Here is a 26,294-nt window from a genome sequence, read left to right as displayed (position 1 = left end):
ACCCCTCTGCACAAAGTTGTAAAATAAATAAACCAAATTAGATAAGGAAAATACAAATACGAATTGGCAGGTATTAACTTAGGATTTTCTCTAGAGCCCTTGGGACCTGGGGTTTCTTTGAGGAGATAAAAGGTTGGGGTAGAACTTGATCAAGAATGATGAAGTGACTGTAAATCTAGAATTTCTATATCAAATCACGTCTACTTTGCACCGTAAGCAAACACACACGTATCTCCATCCCTTTAGGTGATGAAGCCACAGTTTTGTAGCAGCTCTAGCTCATCCCTTTTTAGGCATTTTACACTTCATTCACTTTATACTCCTTCCTCAGTAAGTGCAAAGTGCACCGAGTTAAATAGAATTATGTAAAATTTAGACTTAAATGTTCCCATTCAGCAGCCAAGTAACCCTGTTCAAATGCCATCATCTCTTTTGTGAAATCTTCTTGGATTCCCACAGGCAAAGTTCATCTTGCTGTGTTATATTGTGGTCGTTTGTTTGTATCTGCCTCCCGCTACTTTGTAGCGAAGGGCATGAGCATTAGAGGACATGTGTTATTCATCACTAAAACCCCAGCGCTCTAGGCTAGCAATCCCAAGTTATTCTGATCACATATCCCATCAGTTCAAAAAAAAAAATTGAGCGTTTGTTCCATGTCCATTGTGTGTGTGTATATGAACATATAACAAATATCATAGAACAGCCTCAAAATTAAGAATTAAAAAGGACAAAATAAAGGCAAATGTAATCAGGGGGTCTAATATTTTCCCCCCTCTTGGTGGATAGTCTTGCTCATGCCCAGGGGTGCATTTGGAGACCGACTCCACTGATTTTTGCACTTTGGCTGGACACAATAAACGTTTGTGCAATGGGTCTGTGGAATGAGTCTCTGGCACATCAGGCACTTCCCCTGACACCAGTCACTTTCTCAATTAGTGAACTAGTGCCAAGTGTTTTCCCAGCCTCTGAGCACACTGGCTTCGCAAGAGGAGGGCTGGCTGGATGTCAGCCACACTGGCCGTCACAGGGTACCCTTTTACAAGGGACAACCTGCACGATGTTTGTGAAGGGCTTTGTGATTTGCGTGCTGATTCTTTCATTCAGCATGTATTGTGTTGGTTGTTTACCATGTGCCCATCATAAAGTTAATCCCAGCCTTCAACTTAAAAGACAGATATGGAAATGAGCAGTTTATTACCATATGATAACAACAAAGTTGTTAAGGGTACATTGAATGCACAGAGCAATGCCTAAATCTTTCTAAAGTTTTGATGGAAAGGTTTTAGGAAAATGGCTAGAAAGTTGAATGGGGAATTTATGAAGTAAGGAAGGAGGAGGGGGGATTCTAGGCAGAGGAATCAGCCCAGGCAAAATCGGGCAGACATAGCACGGCATAACCAAGAAATTCCAAATAGTGGGCATCCCTGAAGGATAGGAGGGAAAGTGAAAGGAGCAGCTAGGAATGAGGCCAGACAAGTGTGTCAAGACTAGGTCACAAAGGGCTTGGTGTGCCCTGCTAAGGAGTGAACACTTTATCCTTTCGGTATGGGATCCATTGAGGAATTCTGAGCTGGAAAGTAATATGAGAGGTGAAGATATTAGAATCAGCGTGCAGGAAAAATTCTGCAGGAGGATGGAAGGGCGGCACTATTAATAACAGTCCATTGCTGTATAGCATTTTACATTGTATATTTCATTTATTAGCTGTTTTATTAAAAAAGCAATTCAGTACATGTTAATTGCAGAAAATTTGGGAAATGTAGAAAGAGCATAGCCCATAGACTATTAGGCGCCTAAGTATCTGTAGACTATTCCACCATTCAGAGATGCATGCTTCTTTTTAAAAAATAGGAACTATATATACTTTCTATCATGTCCTTTTCATATATTATGACATTAGCCTTTTTCTAAATCCATATACAGTGTCTATATAATAGAAAGCATGTCTCTATTCAATAATTCACTTAACCACTCCCCCTTTTGCTAAATTTAGACTGTTTACCAATAGTGAGGACCTTGATTGTTTCCTTATGAAAAATTTCAAGAAGTGTAATTACTGAGTCAAAGTATATAAATCTTTGTAAAGCTCTTGACATACATTGTCAAAATGCATTCGAGATAATTTGTGCCAATTTACATTCCTTCTAACAGTTCCAATTTAACCACACCCTCTTCAACATTGTATTTTTATCTTAGTCAATTTGATAAGCAAAAATTATAGGGTTAAACATTTAATCATATTTTTGTTGGCTGAGTTTTGTGATTACGGAATTCATGAAAGCAAAATGATTATGTAATTTTGTTTTCGGATTTCTTGTGATAATGGGAGGGGAACCACTATTGTCTAAATTCAGAATGAGGAATATTTGCTTTGATTTCAAAGCAGATTTTAGATGCTGTGAGGGTTACAAAAAGGAAGAAGCCATCATTGGGGGCCCTGCCAAGCTCCAGGTGCCCTGCAGCAGAAGGACACACATGCAAGGCTGCTAATACAGGCACACCTGCAGGAGGGGACTGGATGGAAATATGAACAAGGGCCAGGGAGCGGGACCAGGGAGAATTGTCTCAGGCAGGGGAATCTGGGAAGGGTTGTTGCAGGAAGGTCTTTGGTGTGAGCCCTTCCGATTGCTAAACCTCTTCTTGCCTCTTTGTGTCAGTGGTCCTCAAAGTGGCAAGCCTCAAAATCACCTGCAGAGCTCATTTAAAAATGCCTATGCGAGGGCTTCCCTGGTGGCGCAGTGGTTGAGAGTCCGTCTGCCAATTCAGGGGACACGGGTTTGTGCCCCGGTCCGGGAAGATCCCACATGCCGCGGAGCGGCTGGGCCCGTGAGCCATGGCTGCTGAGCCTGCGCGTCCGGAGCCTGTACTCCGCAACGGGAGAGGCCACAACAGTGAGAGGCCCACATACCGCAAAAAAAAAAAAAAAAAAAAAAAAAAAAAAAATATGCCTATGCGAGATCCCAGCCACAGCGATGGGGATCGGGGGTGTCTTCAGGATAGTCCAGGAACACACCTTCTCAACAAGCATCCAGGCACTCCCAAGCCTGCACTTGGAGAGACGCAGCCACACCTATGTCCACGTGCTGCTCACGGGGCCGGGAGAGGGGTCATCCTCCCCAAAGGTGAACTCTCCATCTGTACTCTGGCTCCCCCTTGCCACCACCCAGAACAGGACAATGGCCCCACTTATTCTCCTCCTCTCACTCTCCATGGCCCAGTGTTCATCCATCCATCCATTCTTTCATTTTTGAGCATTTGTGCCAGGTACTGTTCTCAGAGCTGGAGAAACAGAAATACCATTGAAGGCTCTTGCCTTTAGGATATTTACATTCTCCAATTTGTTGAGTTCTGCCAAAGTAACAGTGATCTGAGAAGGGGCAGAGAATGTTCATGCTTTGTTCATTCCTCTGCTCTTCAAGGCAGATGGTACTACTGCCTGCCTGCCCACTTCTTTGTCTATAGCCTCTGAGCAAATCAGAATACCTCTGATCAACATATATGCCTCTAGCGCTAGGAGCAAACGACAGTCAAACAAAGCTGGAGGGGGAGGGTACAGAGTGTAAGCCCTGAAATACACATTCAAGGGTTTTGAGGTTTGCCATGCGTTACCAAGACATCTAAGAAAGCCTGGGGGTTTTGTTGCATAAGAAGAGTCACTGAAGATAAATGAAATGCCAGGACTCAGAAGGAAACCTCTATACATCTGATCATGTCTCTTACCTGCTTAAAACTCTGTGTCTCCTTATCACTTTCAAGATAAAATCCAAATTCCTTTAGTATGTTATTTGAGCAGGTGGTGGCCTCACCCCTGCTTACTTCTTCAATGTCAAGTTTCCCCTAATTCTCTCCTCTCCCCATCCCCCCACCTGCCACTCTTGGCCCCCCACACCCCTCGAGTGCTTTCAGTCACTCTCAGTTTCTGGAATACACCCCTCTTCTATGGGCCAGAAAGACTGGGGAAAGCAAAGCAAGGGATAAAGTCAGACTGATGATACTACCACCTTAACTCTGACCGTCTCAAAATGGTTCGCCTTGAGAACTTGCTATCTTAGGGTGACCAACTGTCCTGGGTGCCCGGGACTTTCAGTTTGAGCACTGAAAATACCAAGCCCTGGGAAAACACTCGGTTAAGTCATCCTAGGGTCAATATGTAAATGACTTTTGCCCCAGTTCTTAAACTCAAGGGTATTTAAGAATCTCTAGAATGCTTGTTGAAACTTTATGCTCCTAGAACCTCACCTCCAGAGATTGATTTGGTGGTTCTGGGGGGTAGATCCCAGGTAATCTGTATCTTTAACTAGGGTCCCAGGGATTATGGGGCAGGTGGTCCACAGGGCGCACAGAGAAACACTTATGGGAAACTAGGCAGCATCCGTCTACTCACAAAGGGCTCTTCCAGTAGCCAGCCAGGAGACATCAATACCCTGTATGCTTCCTCTATGAGTCCAAGAGATTAGGAGAGGACACGGGAAACTTAAAAAACAAGCCTCTATATGGGACAGGTTTGGAATAGATTGAAAGTTAGGAGGCAGCAATAGCCTTGAAGAATACTGTCCACAGCGAAGCTAGAGGAACACTGCAGCTTTTTTATAATTGCGAAGGAGTAGAGTTTTGAGGGGGAAAGAGGAGAGAGTTGACACACTGAATACATTCTTTGCCCAGCAGGACATTAGCAGAAATCCCACTCCAGGCTGTCCTCTGAAATGAGCAGCTTGGTGACTCCATATTTTAGAAAGATAGATATAAAAACTTCAGCAATATAGATGCACATTACTAAGAACAAGGGACTCAGGGGTGCTGATAATATGTGAGTTAAATATGTTAGTGTGAAAGGCCACCAAAGAAACCAGAAAGCAGTGGCTCTCAGACCTGAGTACATCAGGATCACCTGAGAGCTTGTTAAATCGCAGACTGCTGGGCCCACCCCCAGAGCCTCAGATGCAGCAGATCTGGGCCGAGCCCAAGAATTCGCATAACTAACAAGTTCCCAGGTGATGCTGATGCTGCTGACCTGAAAGACACATAATCACTGTTTTTTTTTAAAAAAAAAGTCTCTATTAGTTTGAAGGCATGAATCTCACCATATCAGTACCAGCTTGGTCACCTTACTTCTAAATTCACAAGAAGAAAAATAAAACTGGCTTAAACAAAAGGGAGTGTACCGGCTTGTATAACTAGAAGTCTAGACAGGTTCTGGGGTCAGCTTAGCCCACAGGCTCCAGCCCCACTTCCTGCATCTGTGAGGAACGACCCTTCCTCCATCTGTGTGGCGGCTCCAGCTTCCTATGGTGGTGGGATGGCTGCAGCCTCTTCCGAAAGCATCAGGACTGAGGAAATGGGATCCTGCAACCCCAGGAGACCACTCCTCACATCCCACTGGCCCGAACTGGGTCACAAGCTCATCCTGAACCAATCCTGGACCAGGGAGGTTAGGATTATTTCTAGTGCAAAGGGGTCCACCCCTGGAGCTGCGAGTCCCCAGAGGCACACAAGCCAATTGGGAGAGGGGTGAACGCCTAAAAACAGTCAGATTCTCCCAGAAAGGAAGGAAGGTGTGGGTGGGCACCCAGCAACTTCCAGTCTAGGAAGTGGAACGTGGAATCTAACTAAATGGAAAATGACTCACCTAGTGGTGTGGCATTGGGGTGCAGGAAGTTCAGGGACCAGCCGTACTCAGATATCTAGGCCAGTTAGTGACTAGCAGGGTATCAGTCACTGGACTCAGACTGAGGCAGGATTTTAGGGGAATGGTCTAGGATCGAAGGAGAAGATGACTAGGAAAGGAAGGTGGATGCCAGCTTGAGTTTCTAAGTTTCTAAGACATGAGTTCTGGCCTGGGGACGAGAGACAGATGAAGTACAGGGGAGGTAACTTTTTACCTTTACCCTTTGAGGCTTCTTCTCGGCTGGGTCCAAGAATTAAATTGACATTGGACAGATGGACAGGAGAAAAGCATGCAAATTTGCATACGTTTTACCTGACACAGGAGCCCTCGTAAGGAAATGAAGCCCCACTCCCAAAGAAATGGCAAGAGCTATGGGCCTTTATATTGGGTTGAACAGAGAGAGGCAGTGTGAAAAAGTAGGTAAACTATGTGGGGAGGCTAAAAGAAGTTAAGAATTATTTTAGCAAGGTCTTCGTGTATAGAATTCTGTGTCAACTTCTGGTCCTCAGTGACGCTGATGTTAATTTCCTTCTGGTACAGGGAGGGCATCTTTCACATGGAAGCTTTTATCTCCTGTTTTCATGAAGAAAAGGGAAGATTAGAATGCCCTTCTTGCATCTGCCGTTTTTCAAGTGCCTTTAGTTCAGAATAATCCTTATGCCAAAGTGGCACATTCTGCCACCTTTCAGAGCTATTTTAGGATCTGAGGGGTCTCAGATCCCCACTAGGTCTCAGGAAAAAAAAAAAAAAAGAAGCACAGCTCTCTAGAGTGGAGGCACCAGGTAAAGACAAAACTAGTAAGAGAGTCAAGAGTATTTGAACATAAAAAAAAAAAGCTAAAAAGCTCTACATCCCTCCAGCTAAGATAGGGACTGGGTATAGAGACTGGGGAGGGGCTGGGATACTAGATGGGAGCCCGGTAGCTCCATTTCAGGGGTGAAAAGGCTTCTGTGAGGCCACCGAATATGGTGATGCAGAGTAGGACCTTGGAACTAGGTGGCCTGAGTTCAGATCCCACAACTACTACTTACTTGTGATCACCAGGCCTCAGTTTCTTTATCTATAAAATGGGGTGATGAGTCCCCACCTCGGAGGGAAGGTGAGAGTTAAATGAGGTAGACTATCTAAAGTGCAGTCCTTAGATTATTTTAGTGCCACTTTTGGAACAGTCCTTATCTGACACATAGTGTGTGCTATGTAGCCACTTATGTGTTACTTATTTAGCTTGAGAACCTACTGCTACTTGCAGTCTACTCCTAGACCTTTGTGATGGTAGCTATGAATATTGGAAAACACCCAACTTCAAGTCAAACAAGAAATAACTCCAAAAGCCATTTTAAATTTATTGAATGACATATGCATCGATTCTATGCGGGGTTGGAGACAGATGAATCAGATCAGGATCAGCCCTTCCAAGCTCGTAGAGATTACAAACCCTGCACGCAAATAATTGCAAAACAAGAGAGCCAGCTCCCTTAGGGAAGATTCAAAAAAGTCGTAGGTTTGTTCAATTGTAGCTTTCATGACAAGCTGAAAGAACCAAGAATGACTTCAGAGGGGTGGGGGCATCTTGGGACTGAGGAAAAGAGCTTGATGTAAAATAAAAAAAGGATTACCATGATAATAGAATCATATGCTACTAATATACACCTAAAGCTAATATATATCTGAACTTTCTATATCATCCTTTCCTATATTATCACATTCAGCTTCATGTGCCTTTATTTTGTGGGTATACAAAAACCCAAACGCTACTTAAAAAAGGAAAGCTTTAGGAACTTCCCTGTTGGCACAGTGGTTAAGAATCCGCCTTCCAGTGCAGGGGACATGGGTTCGATCCCTGGTCCAGGAAGATCCCACATTCCATGGAGCAACTAAGCCTGTGTGCCACAACTACTGAGCCTGCACTCTAGAGCCCATGGGCCACAACTACTGAGCCTGCCCACCACAAGTAGTGAAGCCCACGCATCTAGAGCCCGTGCTCTGCAACAAGAGAAGCCACGGCAATGAGAAGCCCACGCACCGCAACGAAGAGTAGCCCCCGCTCGCACAACTAGAGAAAGCCCGTGCACAGCAACAAAGGCCCAATGCAGCCAAAAATAAATAAATAAATAATAAATAAATTTAAATTTAAAAAAAAAAGGAAAGCTTTGTTTTTTTCTTCTTTGGAAGAGTAAGTCCAACAAACGTTTCTAAGATAAGCCCTGTGCTTTTTGACATGAGCATACTAGATGTTCAAAATGCACCTCTCCCTTGGGAAATTCATCACATTTCAAATTATACATGTCTGTTAAAGCATAGATCTGTTCTACCTTCTATGTATTTGTTATTGCTGCTTCTGAAACTTCCTTACGGCCCCAAAGAGGTCTTAATCCCTGTCAAATGTTATTATGTTACCGACTTTTATATAGTCTTGAAAGGGGTTGTTTATTTAGTTTCAGTGACTCCTTGTTACTGCCAAATATTATTTCATTTCAGCCCAGATGTAAGGGGTCCAATGACTGGAATTATTTCACAGCCCTGACATTGTCGAGAGATGGATACCAGTTTAATTATGGACAGCTGAAAATGATCCAGGAGTCACCTGCTATGGATATTTATCATCATTATGAACTTCTCACCAAGCTGTGGTCTGAGCCCTTTCATAACGTTCCATTTGCGTTAGACAGACAGGATGACCTACATGGAACCCAGATCTTCTGTCACCTTGAAATTTATGTAGGGACAGCTTCATATTGCTTGATTATTTTCTTTTCCTCTGCTCAAAGTGAGAAAATATGTTGCAGTCATTCCTATTCTTTTTCTTTCCTCTTGTCTCTCTCCATTGCCTTCTCTCACTGCTACCCTGCTCCTTCCAGCTGTTTTTCCAATTATGCCTCATTGGAAATTATTCATTACTTAAAGAATGTGAACTGGATAGACTAGACACATAAAGGACCAAGCAATACAATGACTGCAATGTAGTTGGCACCCAGTAAATGCAGGAGGAATAAAGGAGGGAAGAGAGTGGAGGGAACAGGAAGGGAGGCTGAGGAGTTGCAGAACACTCAGGTCATGACTCTGTCTCATTGTAGAAGAGATTAAGAATAACAGACTTCCTCCTCTCCTCCTCCCAGAATACACTGCACCGTAACAGAATCTGTTTTACACCTTTTCTTTTTATCTCTGCTTTCCCTAAATGCATCTTGATCTGTCCCTGTCAGAGCAGAGAAAGGGTTAAATGAAAGGAGCAACCAGGTTACCACCAGCTTAAGGGTCCCCTTCTGCCTGCCCAAATGCACATCTCTCCATTACTTTTTTCTTTCCCCCAACCTGAGCTGAAAGGTCTTCAAGAATTCCAATCCTGCCCTGGATGTAAGCATAGCAACAGTAAGAGCTCACTTTAGTGAGGGTTTACTGTGCATAGATCATTCACCATGCTAAGTCTTTTTATGTGTTTCTTCATGCAGTGCTCGATACAGTCTTGTGAGATCAGCACTATTCATGTTCTCTTTCTGTACATCAGTGGTTCTCAACCAGGGACAGTTTTGTCCCCCAGGGAAATGTGGCAATGTCTGGAGAGACCTTTGGTTGTCACAGTGGGGTAGCCAGGGATGTGCTAAAAACATGCTCTAGTGCATGCAAAAACCTCCTGCAATAAAGAATTAGCTGACTCAAAATGTCAATAGTGCCACTGTTGAGAAACCCTGCTGTAGCTTAAAAAGCTGAAGTTTAAAGGAGTTGAGTAACTTTCCCAAGGCCACTCAGTGGTATTTGAGAAGACTGGAATACAAACGCAGCCTATGCTTCTGCTTTATGCTGCCCATGAGTAGTTGAGGCTTCAGCAGCTGGTTCATCATCCCTTGTACCAGAGGACCTAAAATTCCCAGCAGGAATCTTTTCCTATGAGGGCATCTCCATATAAGTGGCCCTTTTCAGTCACTTGAAATCACCTGCTCATCCATCCTTTTCATCAAATATACAGAATCAGTCCCATCTAAAGCAGCCCTTGACTCTAAACATTGAAAACTTTGTGAAAAACACACACATACATACACACACACACACACACACACACACTGGGGCAATACTTCCTCTGACTTTGTCATTTTATAAGCAGATATAGCGTATATAAGACAAAAGCAGAATGCATAAGCAACAAGCTTTGAAGATGGCATATATAGTTACAGTTTACTTTGATGAATAAATTATACATATTTAATCTGACATGTGTTTAATGATAAACATAAGCACTTGTGTTCTGTAGAATAATTAGCTAAAAATGGTAAACAGCAGTATTACTTTTAAGGTGTCAATCAAAGATGTTAGTATTCTTCTCTTTTTATTAATTCTTCAGTATCTACAATCTCAGTTTTGCCAATGTTTTGAGAAACTGAGTATCTTTTAATAATCTTAATCATCCCCAAAGGCAGCTACCAAAACACACATACTCTTGTGCAGACATGCACACACAGGCACATGCATGCACACAGACCCATGAGTCTGTGCACAGTCTCGTGGTCACACAGTCACACACCACATATCCACACACACCTGGACACAGTCACACACAGACAAGTCCCAGGTCTTACTCCCCAGAGCAGCTTCCTTTGCCTTTACTCCTCCCTCACAATACGGAGCTGCTGTCTCACCGGTTTTCTGCCCCACCTACCCACTCACCCTCTCTGATGCTTCACCTTTGACCATAATCTGAAGGGTATTTCCATTTTCCCTTCAGAGCCCTTCCTCTGAATGACCTAGCCCTGGTGTATAAGAGAAACTTCAGGCAGTGAAACTTGAGGGTGGATGCATGGGAAACTAGTCATGGCCACAAGACTGCTGTCACACTGCAGCCTCCCCGTGCCACAAAGGTGAAAGCACATTTATCTTCAGAGCCAGCCTTAGGCATTGCAAGCTTTTAGGTTAGAGAGAATAGCTACCTCCCATCCTAAATTCTCAAGTGCCACATCTGTTACTTCTTGCTTGAAATTCTATCATCAGTTGCTAGTCCCTTTCATTCTATAAATAAGGGATAAAATTTTATAATACAGCTTACTCACTGGTATGAGTAAAATTCATTCAAAGTGAGTTACCAAGTTAAATCTTTTCTATTTTAGCAGCAGGAGGGATTTAGAAAGCAAAAAGGCGCTCTGTATCTTTCTGAATTTTGCCTCGGACCAGCCCTGTTTATCCTCACCTGTACAAGGGCACATTTCTTAAATGACCAGGAAAAAATGTCTTAGCCTGGAAGTCACAGATTTCCATTACCTTTCACTGTGTAATATCTGAGTGCACCATTACTATTTTATAAGGCATGTAAGCATTTCCTACATTAATAAACTTTGCCAAGAATGGTGCCAAATAGGATATCTTTCCTTTCAGTTTTGGCATAAAATCTAAGGGACAAAGTGATGGGATGATTAAACAAACATTATTTTATTTATTTATTTATTTATTTACTTATTTACTTATTTATTTATTTTTTGCTGCGGTGCGCGGGCCTCTCACTGTTGTGGCCTCTCCCATTGCGGAGCACAGGCTCCAGACACGCAGGCTCAGTGGCCATGGCTCACGGGCCTAGCCACTCGGCGGCATGTGGGATCCTCCCGGACTGGGGCACGAACCCGTGTCCCCTGCACCGGCAGGCGGATTCTCAACCACTGCGCCACCAGGGAAGCCCCATTATTTTATTTTATATATTGAAGTGTAGTTGATTTACAATATTGTGTTAGTTTCAGGTGTACAGCAGAGTGATTCAGTTATATATATATATATATATATAACTGAATATATATATATATATATATATAACTGAATCACTTTTCACTATCACACAGACATGTTCTGATCAAAACAGGAGCCACTAGTTACATGTGGTTATTTATGTTTTAATTTAATCCATTAAAAAATAAAATTAAAACTTCAATTCCTCAGTCACACTAGCAATATTCAAGTGCTCAATAACCACGAGTGGCTGGTGGCTACTCTTTTGTATGGTACAGGTAAAGAACACTTCCATGATCACAGGAAGATCTGTCAGCAGTGATATAGACAAAGAAAAGTTGGAGAATATCCAGCGTTAATGCAGGCAGTGGGGAAACAGACCCTTTCATATAGTAGCGGTAGAAATAAAAATGCTGCTAACTTTTCAAATGTCAATTTGGAAGTATCAATAAATATTTAAAATACACATGCACTTAGTAGGAAAAAAGCCTGAAATTACCTAAATGTCCATCAATTGGAAACTGGTTATAAATAAATGACCAAACACCCATAGAGTAGGAGGTTATGCCAATAATTTTAAAATACATGTGTAAACAATACATGTCAGCACAGAAAGCTGTCCTAGATAACTTTTTTAAAAACCGTATTTATTTGGGCATACTTTAATGCTTAGTTTTAGAATATAATTTCAAGAAACCCAAATATAATGTTATACACTGATTTTTACCTTGAGATTGGCCTGAATTCTATTAACATTCATAATTACATTTATGCAAAGACTACTTATACATGAAGACGCATAAACACATAAACAGCTACTTTTGGGCTATGAGTAATAAATGGTCTCTTCTCTCATACAGAGGTGTCCTAGATAACTTTGGATATAAAAACACAAACCACTTGACAATATGAAAATGTGATACTATTTGTATTAAAATATAAAAAGATATAAGTATATGTCTATATATGCCTAGGAAATTACATAAGGATACACAAGAATTGGTTAATGGAATGCAGGAGATTGGGGAAGCATTTTCTTTTCATTGTACGTCCTTCTGGTACTGCTTGCACTTTTTACCATGATGAGGAACTATTGCACTTGGTCATATATTAAGGAAATGAGAGAAACAAAAGAATGTGGTACCAAATGAATGAATGAATGAATGAATGAAAGAATGAACGAAGAAACAAAGCGAATTAGATCTGCATGTCAAAAACCTGTTTGCTCAGCCCTGGGCTAGTTTGGACTGAGCCAAGTTTATGGATTCTGCTACTATTTGCTGAGGTCTTTATATATCCAAACCAATCCTAAGTCATTGACCCAAGAATAATGGGTTAAATGTAAAATCATATCTTATGCATTTTTGAAGCTACTGTAACAAATACCATGGACCCTCAAGGAGGGCCCTGAAACCAAAACTTTTAGGAAAAATGGTGACTATATTTGGAGTTCCTGGAGGAAAAGCCTTTCCTCATCCCACCCCTCTCCCATCATCCTTCCCTTCTCTGCCCCACATAACCACACCTTTCCCTCTCCTCCACCACCTCTTTTCCCTGGTTTGTTCCAGGCAAGAGAAATGCAGATCCAAAATCTTTACCCTTCCTCAGAACTCACCTGGATTGAACATGCAGCAAGTTAAGCAACGATTCAAGCTGTTCCTTGTGCCTTGTTGTAAGCACACCAGGGAAACCTGGCAGCAGACCTGCAGACCTCATGGAAGTCCTATCTATCTATCTATCTTACTATCTATCTATCTATCTATCTATCTATCTATCTATCTATATCTATCATCTATCTATGTATCATGTATACACATACATATATGTATGCATATGTGTTTATATGTCTGTATGTATACATGCACTTGTGCACACACATACATTTTGTTTTCATGGGAATCTGTGGAGCAGTTCTAAGTATTTGTCCCAACCGATGCCGTGCTTACTACTAATGTGGGGAGGATCCACAGAGAGGAGGATGGAAGAGGGGAAGGGAGGGCACTAGTGTCTGTGGGTGGGCCTGATCCCCAGGCAAGGAAAGAATTTGGCTCATTTGGTGTATTTTTGTTGGATCAGATCATTAGGTAGTAAATATGACATACGTCTTTGAATCAGGTCAGTGATAAAGAGAGAAATGTTTTTATTTCTTAGTGTGCTCAGAATCACAAACTTCCGACAGACAAAGGGCATCCACCCTCAAAATAAGATCTTTACAATCGTGTCTTCCTGCCTCAGCTGCACTCTTGGACGCTAAATTTCCTCCTACACCAGTCTTTCCCAGAACCAAGCACCTCGGGTAGCTTGGCCTGGATGTCCCCCCAGCCCTGGCAGGCCCCGAGGCCTGGCCTGAGTAGGTCCAGGAGACACGTACAGGCCTCGTCTGGGAACAGTTTTTCTCCATTTAATAAGTCTCATTTGCCCATAAGACGCATTTTTTAAGTTTCTGACTCATGCCAGCCTCATTTATTTGGTATTTTGGCTTGATGAGTACCTAGGTTTTAACCCACTTAGGGCTGTTTTTCTGCCTAGTTCTGGAAACTTTGGGGTTTGTCTAATTACGCCTCAACCCTGATCAGCTCACGGCTCCATTTTTCTCTTGTATCCCTCATCCTCCCAAGACCTACTGCCCTTGTCGGCTTGCCTCCCCAGCACACAGACACACAGACACACACAGAGACACACAGATGCACAGACACACAGACATACAGACACACAGAGACGTACAGATACACAGACACACAGACACACAGAGACACACACACACACGGACTAGATACTGGATAAGTAACCCTTACAATGCTGGAAGGTTGAAGATTTGATTATTATCTCAGTTAATACGAGTAAGGCAAGGGAAGGGAAGCCTTAAAATCTGTGTCTTCTGCAGATGTTTTTTTTTCTTCCCTCAAAGACTTATCCTTCAAACAAAGGCCCTCTAAGGATTTGTTTTTCATCTGAGACCAAACTACTGGCTGTTGATTGGCTGGAAGTGTGAACTATGGGGTGTGAGAATAAAGACTTTTCAGTAGAAATCCACTTATAAACATTTTTCTTTTTCTACCTCTCCTGGAGATGACCCACATTCCATAAAAATTTTCAGTCTAAGATGTTTGTCAGCAGAGACTTTCATTTACATTGATTATCCCAAGGATTCACATTACCATTCCATTTGGGAGAAGCACAGAAAGAAAATGGCATGCCTGGGAGTCAAACCTCCTCCGAGCAACCTCCTCTGGGAAGGACAAGCGTGCCGGTTTCTGCCATTGCCAACAGTGCCACGTGCAGTGCTGTGCCCTTCTCTGGGAGTGTGGGCATTGGCACTGAGTCTGCCTCCGACTGGGTCGCCCTGGGCTGCTCAGGGAGGAGGGAGCATCCTCCGGGCTCGCCCCGCCACTGCTCTTCCTGGCTCTGTGTCCATGAGATCACAGGTGCCCAGCTATTCCTAATCTCCCCATTTCACAGTAGGGTATCATTCTTATTTTGGGGCTGTGCCAGATTTTTGTTTTAAACCCAGCTCTCTACGGACAGTTTTCGACTGACCAGAAATAAAATTGATGGCCCGCAAAACACCTTTCTCTTGGGACATTTTGTTGTGCTTTGAGTACATTTTAACACAGTGAGGTAACAATCGTAGCCTAATAGGGACATGGGGATAGAAAACAACTCCAGAGACATCCCATCCATCACCGTGACGCCAGGCAGGCTTCACCCACACCACGCGAGACATAGGTAAATATTCTGTTTTCACAGGTCATCAGGAAAAGAGACCCAGTCCAGTGTTGACTTCCCTTCAACGCTGTCATTATATTTGTATCACAGGGAAACGCCCCATCCTAGACTGCTATGAGCTTCAAAACTCAAAGCTGTATATTTTGAACCAGATGTCACAGAGAAGCCTGATAGTCGGCACACTGTTTAGCTGGTATTGAAAAATAACATTTCATACCAAATACACCTACCCTTTGAGGCTGGACCCAATCGGACAGCTTTCATTTTATGTGTGACTGTCCGTCCCCTTAGGATTCCCTTCTCTCTTGAGTCTGGTCATCATTAAGTGGTGAGATTCCACAGGTGTATCCTTATGTTTTCCAGCTCCCAGAAATCACAGCCATCATGTCCCTTTCCCTAAATCGTGTTAGCAGGAGCAGAAGTGCCATAAAAAGCAAAGAGTTCTGTTTCATGGAGGGTGTTTGCTTAGACACATGCAAAGCTTTCTGACATTTGGTTTGTTCCTTTGGTTTTTGGAAACAGCAGCTTTAAAGGAGTCCTTTCCCTGGCTTTCCCCCTCCTGCGTTGCAATGCAGGAAACCCCAATGTGGTCTCGAGGCGGTCCGATTACATTTTGGCATATGATAATCCACAGGGCCATCTGCAGTTAGAAGCAAAATAGCCATCTCCCTTTCTTTCAGCTATTTCCCTTGGCAAAGTGAAAAGTCATAAGGAACCGGATTGGTCAGGAAAGCCCTGACCAAGGGCTGGTATGAACCTCAGACAAGACGCAGCCCGATGAGATGCAGTGTGCGCCATCATTATCTGAGACGGAGGCTGTGAAATTGACACCATATGCGCCCGGAGGAGTAATTGCACCAAGGGGGGAGAAAAGCAACATGTCAGGACATTTTAGTAACACCTAATTCATCCCAAGGTTATAAATAAATCTGATGCTTGCTTGAAAACAAAAGTCGAAAAACACTTTGACTAGATTACTTTTGTGACAGTGCTTTCGGCCAACGTGAACTTTATTAGGGAGACAACATGAAGAAAGAGAAATACATAACAACTTTTTATGGTATATTTTACATGATTTTATTTTTTATTTTTTTGCAGTAAATAAAGTGATTATAGGGCTCCAAGGAAAAGGGCCCAGATGTTAGAGAGTTGTGTGAAATTTAGAGGAAACAAGCTGTAAAAAGTGCAGTTATAAAACAGGCTGTCAGTGCCACACATCTGGACAATACAGCTGTATGTTCCTAGTGGCTGTCGTCACCCAAAGAAAACTCAATAACCTTATTTCACCCCAATTAGGCTGCATACCAACAGGATCAACCTTAAATTGCAAGGGGGTGGGAGTAGGGGAGCAGCATTTGCTCGGCGCCTCTGTGTCAAACAGCTTTTATCTTTCACCTGAATTTGGTCACCAAGAAATGAAAGACTGCTAACATAACCATTTCCATTTTTATAAAACCCTATTTAATTTATAGCATCCTAAGAAGTCAGGGTTTGACAGTTTGGACTATTGGCTGTGCCAAACAACAGACTTTCTGTAGCATGAAACTGACCTACCGGTCATCCTAACACAGAGCTCCACCTGTCTTTCCTCCACCCATGTTTGGGAGTCTGAGTCTAGCACCATCATGAGAAGCACTTATTGGAAAAAGTTCATTTTCAGACAACCCAATCTACTTAGAGTAGAGGGTAAATGCCTCTCTTTATGGCATTGGGGCATTTTTCCCTAACTTTTTTGGCCCGCAATGAGGCACCTTTGCGGCAAGACAAATATTACAAAACTCAAAATACCATTTCATCTTTTCATCACTGACAGACGTGCCAAAGTCTATAAAATGCCACTTTCCTAATAACTGTGTTTCTTCATAGGTTTTAACGGCAGCAAAAGCAATTATGGACAGCGGAGAGAAATTCACCTTACCACTGATAGGGAAACTCTTGAAATTTCAGCTTCTCCAGGTTAAATTGAAGGACCAACAGCGACGGGAAAACGAGAAGAAGGTACTGGGAGGGCAATGGTGGGTTTTCTAAAGACGGCAAGGAGTGAGTGAACTGCAGCCAGGTTCTCTGGGGCACTTCCTCTCTCCGTAAGCCTGCCACGAAGTGTTACGTAGCACATTTAACTGTTGCCTCAACTTTTTAGGGAAAAGCCTGTCCAAAGCGCTGTTGGAGGAATTACATTTTCTCAAAGACAAACCCATTAAAAATAATTTCTCCTATGCAGAAATGTGACAGTATCCCAGGGCATGTGGCTGAAGTTGTTTTTATGGTAGTCTATTTATATGTTAGGAACAAATTAGGGAACCAAAGGAGAGACACAGAGTCAGGAGAAGTAAATATAAAAAGGTGAGAAAACCCCACAAAGTCAGGGTCTAACTATTTTAAATATTTTACATGATATTCAATAGGAGGACCTATTAAAATAATGGGCTACATCTGCATCTTCCTAGTAATCTAAATATTTCAGCAGCGCTCCATTACTTCTACTGCTGTATTATGTACCTGCTTATTTCTTCATGTGTAGACTTTTCATTTAATTTGCCTAGGGAAATCAATCTGTGTGTTTTCCAAAGATTTGTATTTTTCATCTGAAAAAATATTTTAAAATAGTTTTAGCAAAGTGATGCCAGTTTCAAATCCATTTGCTATTTAACCTTAGTCAAAATGAGAGATGTTTTTCTTATTTTCCAAATCATGCTGAAATACTTTTGGAAAGCCAAATGCTTCTGTATGTACATGTGTAATGTGTATGTGTGCATGTGTATATATGAAATGGGTGTATAAGTAAATTGTTTCTTTATACCTCTAAGTGGGAGAGGCAAAACCAAGTCATGGAAGAAGAAAGAGAAAAGTGAACATGTTCTAATAATACCTACTTCCCCTTTGTAAGACCCCCCCAAATCTGGCTTCCCTATTTGAACTCTTGACAGGGTAACTGTAGAAAAAAATAATAATGCCACCTTAAATTTGTAATATAGGGCTTTATGTTTTTCAAAGAGATTGTGCATTTAGCATTTTACTAGGGTGGTGTATATTGTCCCCAGAAAAATTCTACTTATTTGAATACAGTTGATGGTATAGTTTTCCATCTATATGAAGCTCTTTCCAACATGTACAGGAGAATTCATACCTTAAAAAATACTCAGGGATGTTAAGACTTGGCAGAAGAAAAATTGGAAAATTTGAAACTAGTAGAGAAAGATCTTTTCTTGTCTTTTTAAAACTCCAGTGTCACATGGGAATCTGAATTACAAAAAGTAGACTGTTAAGTCCTGCAAAAATTCTTGCACCTTCTGTTTGCTTTGTGCTTTCCCACAGCACCTACAAATATACATAACACATTGTCAATTTCCTTGTTTGCCACCTGTTTTAAGTCTCAGTAATTGTTTGTAATAGGAGTAGGTTTTAGATTTCAGTTAACAAATTTTAAGTAACAATAAATGGAATATCCTGGCAATGGAGGAAACATTTTTAAAACTAACAGTATAAAGTTATTTCTGCACTGTTATTTTGCTCAGCATTTTTTTTTGAAATGTGAACAATATAATAAGACAGTTATGAGATTCTGAAGATACGGAAATAATCTTTATTTGTTGAAAATTCAAGAGTCTTAAGGAATTGGGAGTTGAATTTTAGATTTATAAAAATAGAAAGGTAATAGATGCATAAGAGGACGCTTTGAGCAATTAAGAGCCAGCAATTACATAATCTAATTTAATGTCTTCATTAGATTGGTTTCCCAAAACACCAGCCCCAAATCTCTGAGTTGCAACCACACGAGTCAGTACTAAATAATTGATGAAAACTGATTGGAAGGGAGAACTCTCCAGAAAAATATCCTAGGTAAAGGCAAGGCTAAGGGAGTTGTTGGAGGGATGATATAATCTATGTTCATTTCAACAACACTGCCCAGCAGGTCATTTGGAACAACGGAGGTTAATGCTTGTCAGCCAGGGAGTTTAGCAGAAAGCAAAATAAGTATAAAGTATGTAAAACTGACACCACGCTGTGGTTTAGAAAATGGAAAAAAAAGGAAAGAGGACTTTACCCAATTTCTTCCTCTTTCTGAACCCCCGGTGAGATTCTGAGATTCCTGCAATGGGAGTGACTATCTCTTCGGCTTTTTAACATCAACATGAGATATATGTGGTTGCTTTCTCTCAAATACTAGTTATATGTTTACATCTGTACAACCCAGAGTGTTTTGTATCTTCTATGTTGAATTTTTGGAATTGAATTTTTAACATTGAATGCTCGAAAAATATCCATAGCGGTAATTACAGAAAATACTAGGGAGACGGTGAGGACAAAAACTACTAATATGAGTACGTCCCTGTCCTTTTAACCCAATGGGAAAAAAATGTAATGTATACTACATATTTGATTCTGTTTGTTTTTTTTTTTAACTTGCTTTTTAAATTTATTTATTTATTTATTTATTTTTGGGTGTGTTAGGTCTTCATTTCTGTGCGAGGGCTTTCTCTAGTTGCGGCAAGCGGGGGCCACTCTTCATTGCGGTGCGCGGGCCTCTCACTATCGCGGCCTCTCTTGTTGCGGAGCACAGGCTCCAGACGTGCAGGCTCAGTAGTTGTGGCTCACAGGCCCAGTTGCTCCACGGCATGTGGGATCTTCCCGGGCTCGAACCCATGTCCCCTGCATTGGCAGGCAGATTCTCAACCACTGTGCCACCAGGGAAGCCCCTTGATTCTGTTTTAACCATCAAAACTTTTCTTAATAATATAGTTACAATAGCCAGATACAGTGAAAATATCATTATTTTAGATTCCACTAATTTTAATAATTTATAACACTTTAGTCCGGGCTATGCTTAACATTGCATTTGCTTTGTCCATGAAGAAACTTTGCTGGATAATTAATATTATAAAAAATAACACAAGGAAGATATTTCTTAGAAGTACAGTTTAGAAGCCTTTAGCATATAAATTTCTGAGAGGCAAATCCCTGCCTCTAATTGTAATAAGTTGAATATATTTCAAAACTTTTATATATTCAGAAACATCTTGTTGATTACTTCCAAATATACATATAATGAAGAAAATACACTTTATTTCTAGAAATGTATTTCAGCATTTCAGAACTTCTGAACATGATTCTTTCATATAATTAATCCCGAATTAGATATTATTATATCTTAAAATCTGAATAAGAGTGTTTTGTTTAGAAATAAGTTTTCCTTGCACACATAATTATCTCAACATTTATTCTGCATTTTTAGTTATATCATTATCAATTTATTGTTAATTCATTAACTTAACAAACATTTAGAGAAACAATGTATTGGGTACATATATTTTCATAAGGTTCATTATAATTTTAAAATAAATTGCTTGGTTTCTATTCTGACCATGTTTTAATTTAGTCATTATCTGAATATTACAGTATTTTTCACATTTTTACTTCTTTTTAACTCCAACTTTTATATTATATATTAATTATAAACATTTTTTAAAACCAAAACACTTCATTGTGAATCAAAATATTTAAAATATATTGAGAATTCAGCTAAAAGAAAACATTTAATCATCAAAAAATTAAAAATGGCTATAATACAAGCAAAATTAACCCATTTAAATAATCAGCCAAACTAAATCTAGTCTGTGCCTCTGAGTTGAGTTCAGAACATTTGGATAGGTTTTAGGAAAAGATCCAAATATATTCTAACTGTGCTTTTAATTTGTGAATTCAAATAACCAGTCCATATTTTCTTGGATATTTTTAGCATATCTTTTATATAAAAGCAGAACAGTTCTTTCTCTTTCTGGCTTATCTACTTAGTACAAGTTGCCTTATTTTTCAATGTCCTAGAATTGAATAGATGGAAGACAGGCAGTAAAGAATATGGACAGATGGTATTGGTAAACTTTTCTTAAAACATCTCAAATTAAAAGCACCTAAATTTGATCAGATATCATGATGAAGCCCAAACAACCCAGAGCCTGCTCCAAAGGACCGACAAAAAGAAATTAGGGTAAATTTCACAGACGTTTTCCAGCTTACTCCAGTTAAAACCCCGAAACACTGGAAACCAGCCAATGTAATGCCATTTTGTATGTGTGTTTTGTTTTAAAAGAAAGGCCATAGGGACATACCAGGAAATTACAGCCTGGTTAGTTTTGATTCAGTTGTGGTTAAAATCTTCAGAAACTATTCTAAGAAATCAAACAGAGGAAGAGCAGAAACTCGGTTTAGAGGGACCCGTGTGGTTTCAGGAAAGGAATAACTTGCCTCACTAACTGGATGGAATTCTTTGAGGCTGGATTATCGAAATGAGGATACTACCAACAAAACTGTTGGATCTGAAGAGCTACAAAATTCAACAATTCAGGGTAAATTATAAATGATTCCCTGGCTGGCTTATCTGTAAACTAGAACAGAGCTTTCCTAATTGGGATGCTATTAATTAATGAAACCTTTTTACAGACTTCAGGAAAAATGTAAAGAAACACACACATTTAAAATAGAGCAGTATTTTGAAATACAAATAGCTACAGTTACAGCAGCTAATAATAGTAATTAGCTACCATTATTGACTGCTTCCCACTATACTAAGCTCTTTACATATGTTTTAACATTTAATGCTTTAAATGACTTTATGAGTTACAGAGGATTATTCTCGATTTGCAGATGGGGAAACTGAGGGTGTGAAAAGCTAAGTAACTTTCCCAAGGCTAAATAGCTACTCAGGACTTAAATCCAGAACTGTCAGACTCTAAGATTACGTTCTTAACCACTGTACATACCCCTTCTGAGTGTGTCTCAATAATTACGCAAAACAGCACTCTTGGCTCACAATCAGTAGAGAACTTCCCAGGGATGCTTCTTTGAAAGAGCAAATGGCTTTGCTCAGTGGGATCTACCAACTTGCTAATTATATCATGTAATTCCATGTTGCATAAAACATCCTGAGGTTAAGCAGGGGGGACTGGTCAGAGAAAGGAACAAAGTCCACCAAAGACAAAGGGCACTGAGCTAACCAACCACCAATTCCCAAGGGAATCCTGACTTCTTATCCAGTCCCACCCCCCTGCCCAGAAATGAGCTGGTCTCTGGAGGAATCTCTTAGAAAGAAACTTCCTGGGATTATTTCAAACATCCTTAGCCCTTCTCTCTGCCCTTCTGGATGTTGAAGTTGGATAGCCATTGGCTGATCCAGTGCTAAAACCTCTAAATCACGTAGGATCGTGCAGGAGACAGACATCAGGTAGACATCAGACCCACCCCCTCACCACCACCACACACAGACAGGGCCATGTTCTGAGTCTGTGGATGAAGAATTGCACCCTGAAGATGGCAGTGTGGCACCCCAGGGCTTTGTGCAATCTTTAGATTGCATCATTTGGTCAAGTGAACCCAGTATATTCGTTTGCTTATGTTTTCTACACCTCAGCCACTCTCTAGAAAAGCAAACTCCTAACTCAGTCCCATACATTATATTTTCTATTTGGCAGGTAAGCAGGGAGGGGAAAGAAATAGAAAATATAGAAAAGGAAAAACAAAATGTTCATAATGCCATAACCCTATTATAACTAATGTTAACATTTTGGTATATTTCCTTTGTTTCTGTGGATTTGTTTCTTTACATAGCTGTAATCATTGTAAAAAGAAATTTTAATCCAGTTTTTTTCAATTAAAATATACCATATTTTTTTCTCATTATCACAGCATCTACATCTATTGTTATTATTGGCTAGGTGATGTTCTATTGACTACCATACTTTTCTTAAAATTCCTTTATTGTTGAACATTTCCATTATTTCTGTGTTGTTTCATAATAAACAGTGTTGTGATGAACAACCTTACTGTATACAATTCTTCATATTTTGGATAATTTCCTTAACATACATTTATAGAAATGGATTAATTGTGCCCCCAAATGTTCCTACAACCTTTTCTTTCCAAAATAGGTTCTGGAACCATTTAAACCCAGTTCTCCATTAAAAAAGATAACAAATGACCCCCTGTTCAAATTGACTTTATATTAGCTTATTAAAGATGGAGGAGTTTCATGAAAACAAATCTCTTTAATATTGTTTCATCTATTGTCTCTCAAACTTACTTGACACCATACATTTCTTTCAGTCCATCTATTGTCCTCTCATCATCTGTGACCAATAGATTATTTATGAGATAGAGTGATATCTTGAAAGAGAACTGAGTAGCACTCAGAAGATAGACCCTGTTTCTCATAAGTCACATAATAGTGGAGTGACTTAGTCATTTAACTGCCGTGACATCTTTTCTTATCTATATCCTTAATAATATTATTGTGGGAATCTTATGATAGAACACATATGAAACACAAAGTTATAAACAAATATGTAGATGTGCTATTATCTATAAAAGTAAGAGGAAGTATAGATATTTACCACCGGTTCCACTGACTTTTACCATTTACTTCTCTTTCACTGTGAAGAACAACAGAATGACTACCCATCGAGGTATCTGAATTTTGGTATTAAGAAGTAATTTAGAAATAAAATAAAGTCTAAAATATTTTTGAAGCATCAAATAACTAGGTTGCCCAATTCCAGAGAGGGATAATTTTGTATTTTTCCCTTTAAGAGGTGAGAATAACAAGATTCTAGGTAGGTGTCACGTGATACTCAAGTGAGTGTGTGAAACCCTAATACATTTTTGTTTGTTGCTAAGACAAAAGCCCCACATCTGCTATGTAGCTTAACTGGTAAAAAATCTCCATGCCTACCCAAAGCCTTCCCACAGGAGGAGGAGACATCCTGATGCTTTTGGTACACAGTGCATTTTAAAGAAAATGTACTTATGAACTTGACTCTCCCTTCATATGCTGGGAAGCATGTGTTCCCCAAACATGGTAGAAAGAGGAGCCTGTTAGATACACACCTCCTAAATTTTTATCTTGAATTGGCAAGAGTTTCCTCTGAGTTCTTTCAGTTATAAGTAGATGACCCTAAATGGGAACATGCATGTTATGCTACCCAAAAGCAAGAAAAGCAAAAGAGTTTGGTGTTGAACAAATTTTAGCTTATGATTTAAGAGGGGGCTCAGCAAACCTGGTTCACTTCTCCCCGCTCCTGCCCTCAAATCCCAAGACGTAAACCCATAGAGGGGAGGGGCTTATTCAGAATGTGAGAGAAGAGAGGGAAAGAGAAGGAGATAGGAGGTGATTTTCCTGCAACTGGGGCTTAGTAGAAAAGGATGGACCTTTTGACCAGAGTAGAATTCTAAGGGGCCAAGTAGTCAATGATTGTTCAGAAGCAGAGGAACAAAGGGACTGTCCTGGTTCAGCTCAGGTGTGGAGGTTGGGAGATACAGACTGGATACAGGAGAGGAGTAGGGAGACCACCACTAGAGTCAGGCACAGGGGAGTAGTGGGGACTGGGTAGGGCAAAGAACATGTTCAGAAATTTACCAAGGACTTCTCTGCCTGCCCCTGGCACCCAGGAGGGCCCAGGTGCTTCCATTTGCTTCTGTTCTCTACCATTTAGTGTCTCTGCACACCAGGAAATCGCATATATAGTTGCTATGAGAAATACTTTACATAGCAATACTTCTTGATGTGCTACCAGTTAAACATACATCCACTGTTAAATGGAAAATGCAGAACACTAGGTTATATAGAGACAACAATAATGATTACATTAAAATGACGCCTAAACATAATTTGAAAGAATGCATTGTAATAGCCTCTTCACTCATCTTCTCTGGATGGTGGAATTGTGATTTTTGTAAGTTCTCTATGTTTTTTTCCAATTTTTCAATAATGATTATTTTTAGAATTTAAAAACATACCTAAAGAAGTAAATCAGGATTTAGAAGTACTTTTTAAATGCTTTTGTGAAAGGAGGGAGATCAATATTGCCTATTTCCGTGTTACTGGAAACTAGTTTAAAAGATGCTTGTCTCCAGGGTACCAAGTTTGACCTTGCTAAGGGAATGCAAAGGCAAAAAGAAAGAGAGGGAAAGAGGGCACTGAGCAGAAAGAGGAGCTGAGGGAAGTGAAGCACACGGAGAAACAGAAGAGCATTCAGCTAGTATTATTCAGCCCTTGGAAAGATGGAGTAGAGAGAGGGCAGACAAGCATGGAGAAGAAGGTTGCAAGGACGTCGAAGGCTGAGGCTACAGGAGAACCATGGAAATAAAATGAGTTTGAGGTTTGGAGTCACACCAACTTGTGTCTCTACCACATCTGTGTGCTTGTGAGGGAAACTGTGGGTCTTAATTTATACAATGGGAATAATTACCTGTTTGGCATGTTGCTTTGTGAGAACAAATTAAAGATGATGACGTCTAGAAAGCACGTATCATACTGTATAGCTGAGTCTCTGCTAAGTTACCACTTACTTTGAAATTTTGGTTGTGATCAGCCTCGCTTTCTCTAGGATCCTAAGAAACCTTACAGGAGAAAGGGCTCAGGAAGTTTCTTACCTTGTAGAACCCAATCTTTGTTAGAGAGACTCCAAAGGAATGAGAGCTATGTGTCTGCACAGGTCCTACACCCCACCTAGGAGAGCCTGCAGGGCCAGAGGGCCCTTTTACTGCCTTACTGGGACACAAATGTCCACTGCAGTCAGGAAGTGTTTTTTGGAATGATGGAATATGAATGCATGTATAAAGTTGAGTGAAATGAATGAAGGTGAACTTTAGAATAATTTAATCTAAAACAGTTTCTTCTTTTCAGTTCTAAAGATCACCCTGCGATTTTACTTCAAATGATAGCTGTAGAAGTTTCTGGCAGATTTTTTTTGGCTAAGTTGGGACTTCTCTGTGGTGAGGCTAGCTGTCCACCTCACAGCTGCACCAGTGCTTTTCCCTTTAGTGGACTCACAATGATCCAAGGTGTGGCTGGGAGAGCGCCTAATTGCATGAGTCTTACCAGTACCTCCGAGCTGATTGGAGTCAGGGGCACTGATTTGGGCTCTGGTTTCATTTTCAGTGAACAATCTCAAATTTTCCAATAAACTCTCCACATTGGCAGAGAGTTCTACCATATTTCTTCAGTAAGCTTGCTCTCCCACTTTCTGAGATGACTCACATTATCTTCTCTAGTCAAAACTCCTACCTCATACTTGCCCATCTTGAGTTGATAACCTTGCCTCATCCTTCACTTGAAAACATTGAAACACTCCCCCAACACCATCAAGGCCTCTCTCCTTCTTGCACCTACACCCAGCCACTCATCCCCTCTTTGCTCCTTTCATTAAAC

General features: G+C 40.7%; 1 protein-coding gene across 1 annotated transcript in view; it reads left to right on the top strand.

Annotated features, from left to right (window-relative positions):
• Window positions 1-26,294, top strand: part of SPAG17 (sperm associated antigen 17) — a 221,521-nt gene that overhangs the window by 38,954 nt on the left and 156,273 nt on the right. The window contains exon 4 of the mRNA XM_060120028.1: window positions 16,961-17,092. Within this exon, the coding sequence (XP_059976011.1) occupies window positions 16,961-17,092 (132 nt within the window). The remainder of the gene's footprint in view (window positions 1-16,960; window positions 17,093-26,294) is intronic.

The sequence above is a fragment of the Mesoplodon densirostris genome, chromosome 2 (assembly GCF_025265405.1).
Source record: "Mesoplodon densirostris isolate mMesDen1 chromosome 2, mMesDen1 primary haplotype, whole genome shotgun sequence".
Classification (NCBI taxonomy): Eukaryota; Metazoa; Chordata; class Mammalia; order Artiodactyla; family Ziphiidae; genus Mesoplodon; species Mesoplodon densirostris.
The sequence above is the reverse complement of the archived record's forward strand: the minus strand, read 5'-3'. Positions and strand labels throughout refer to the sequence as shown.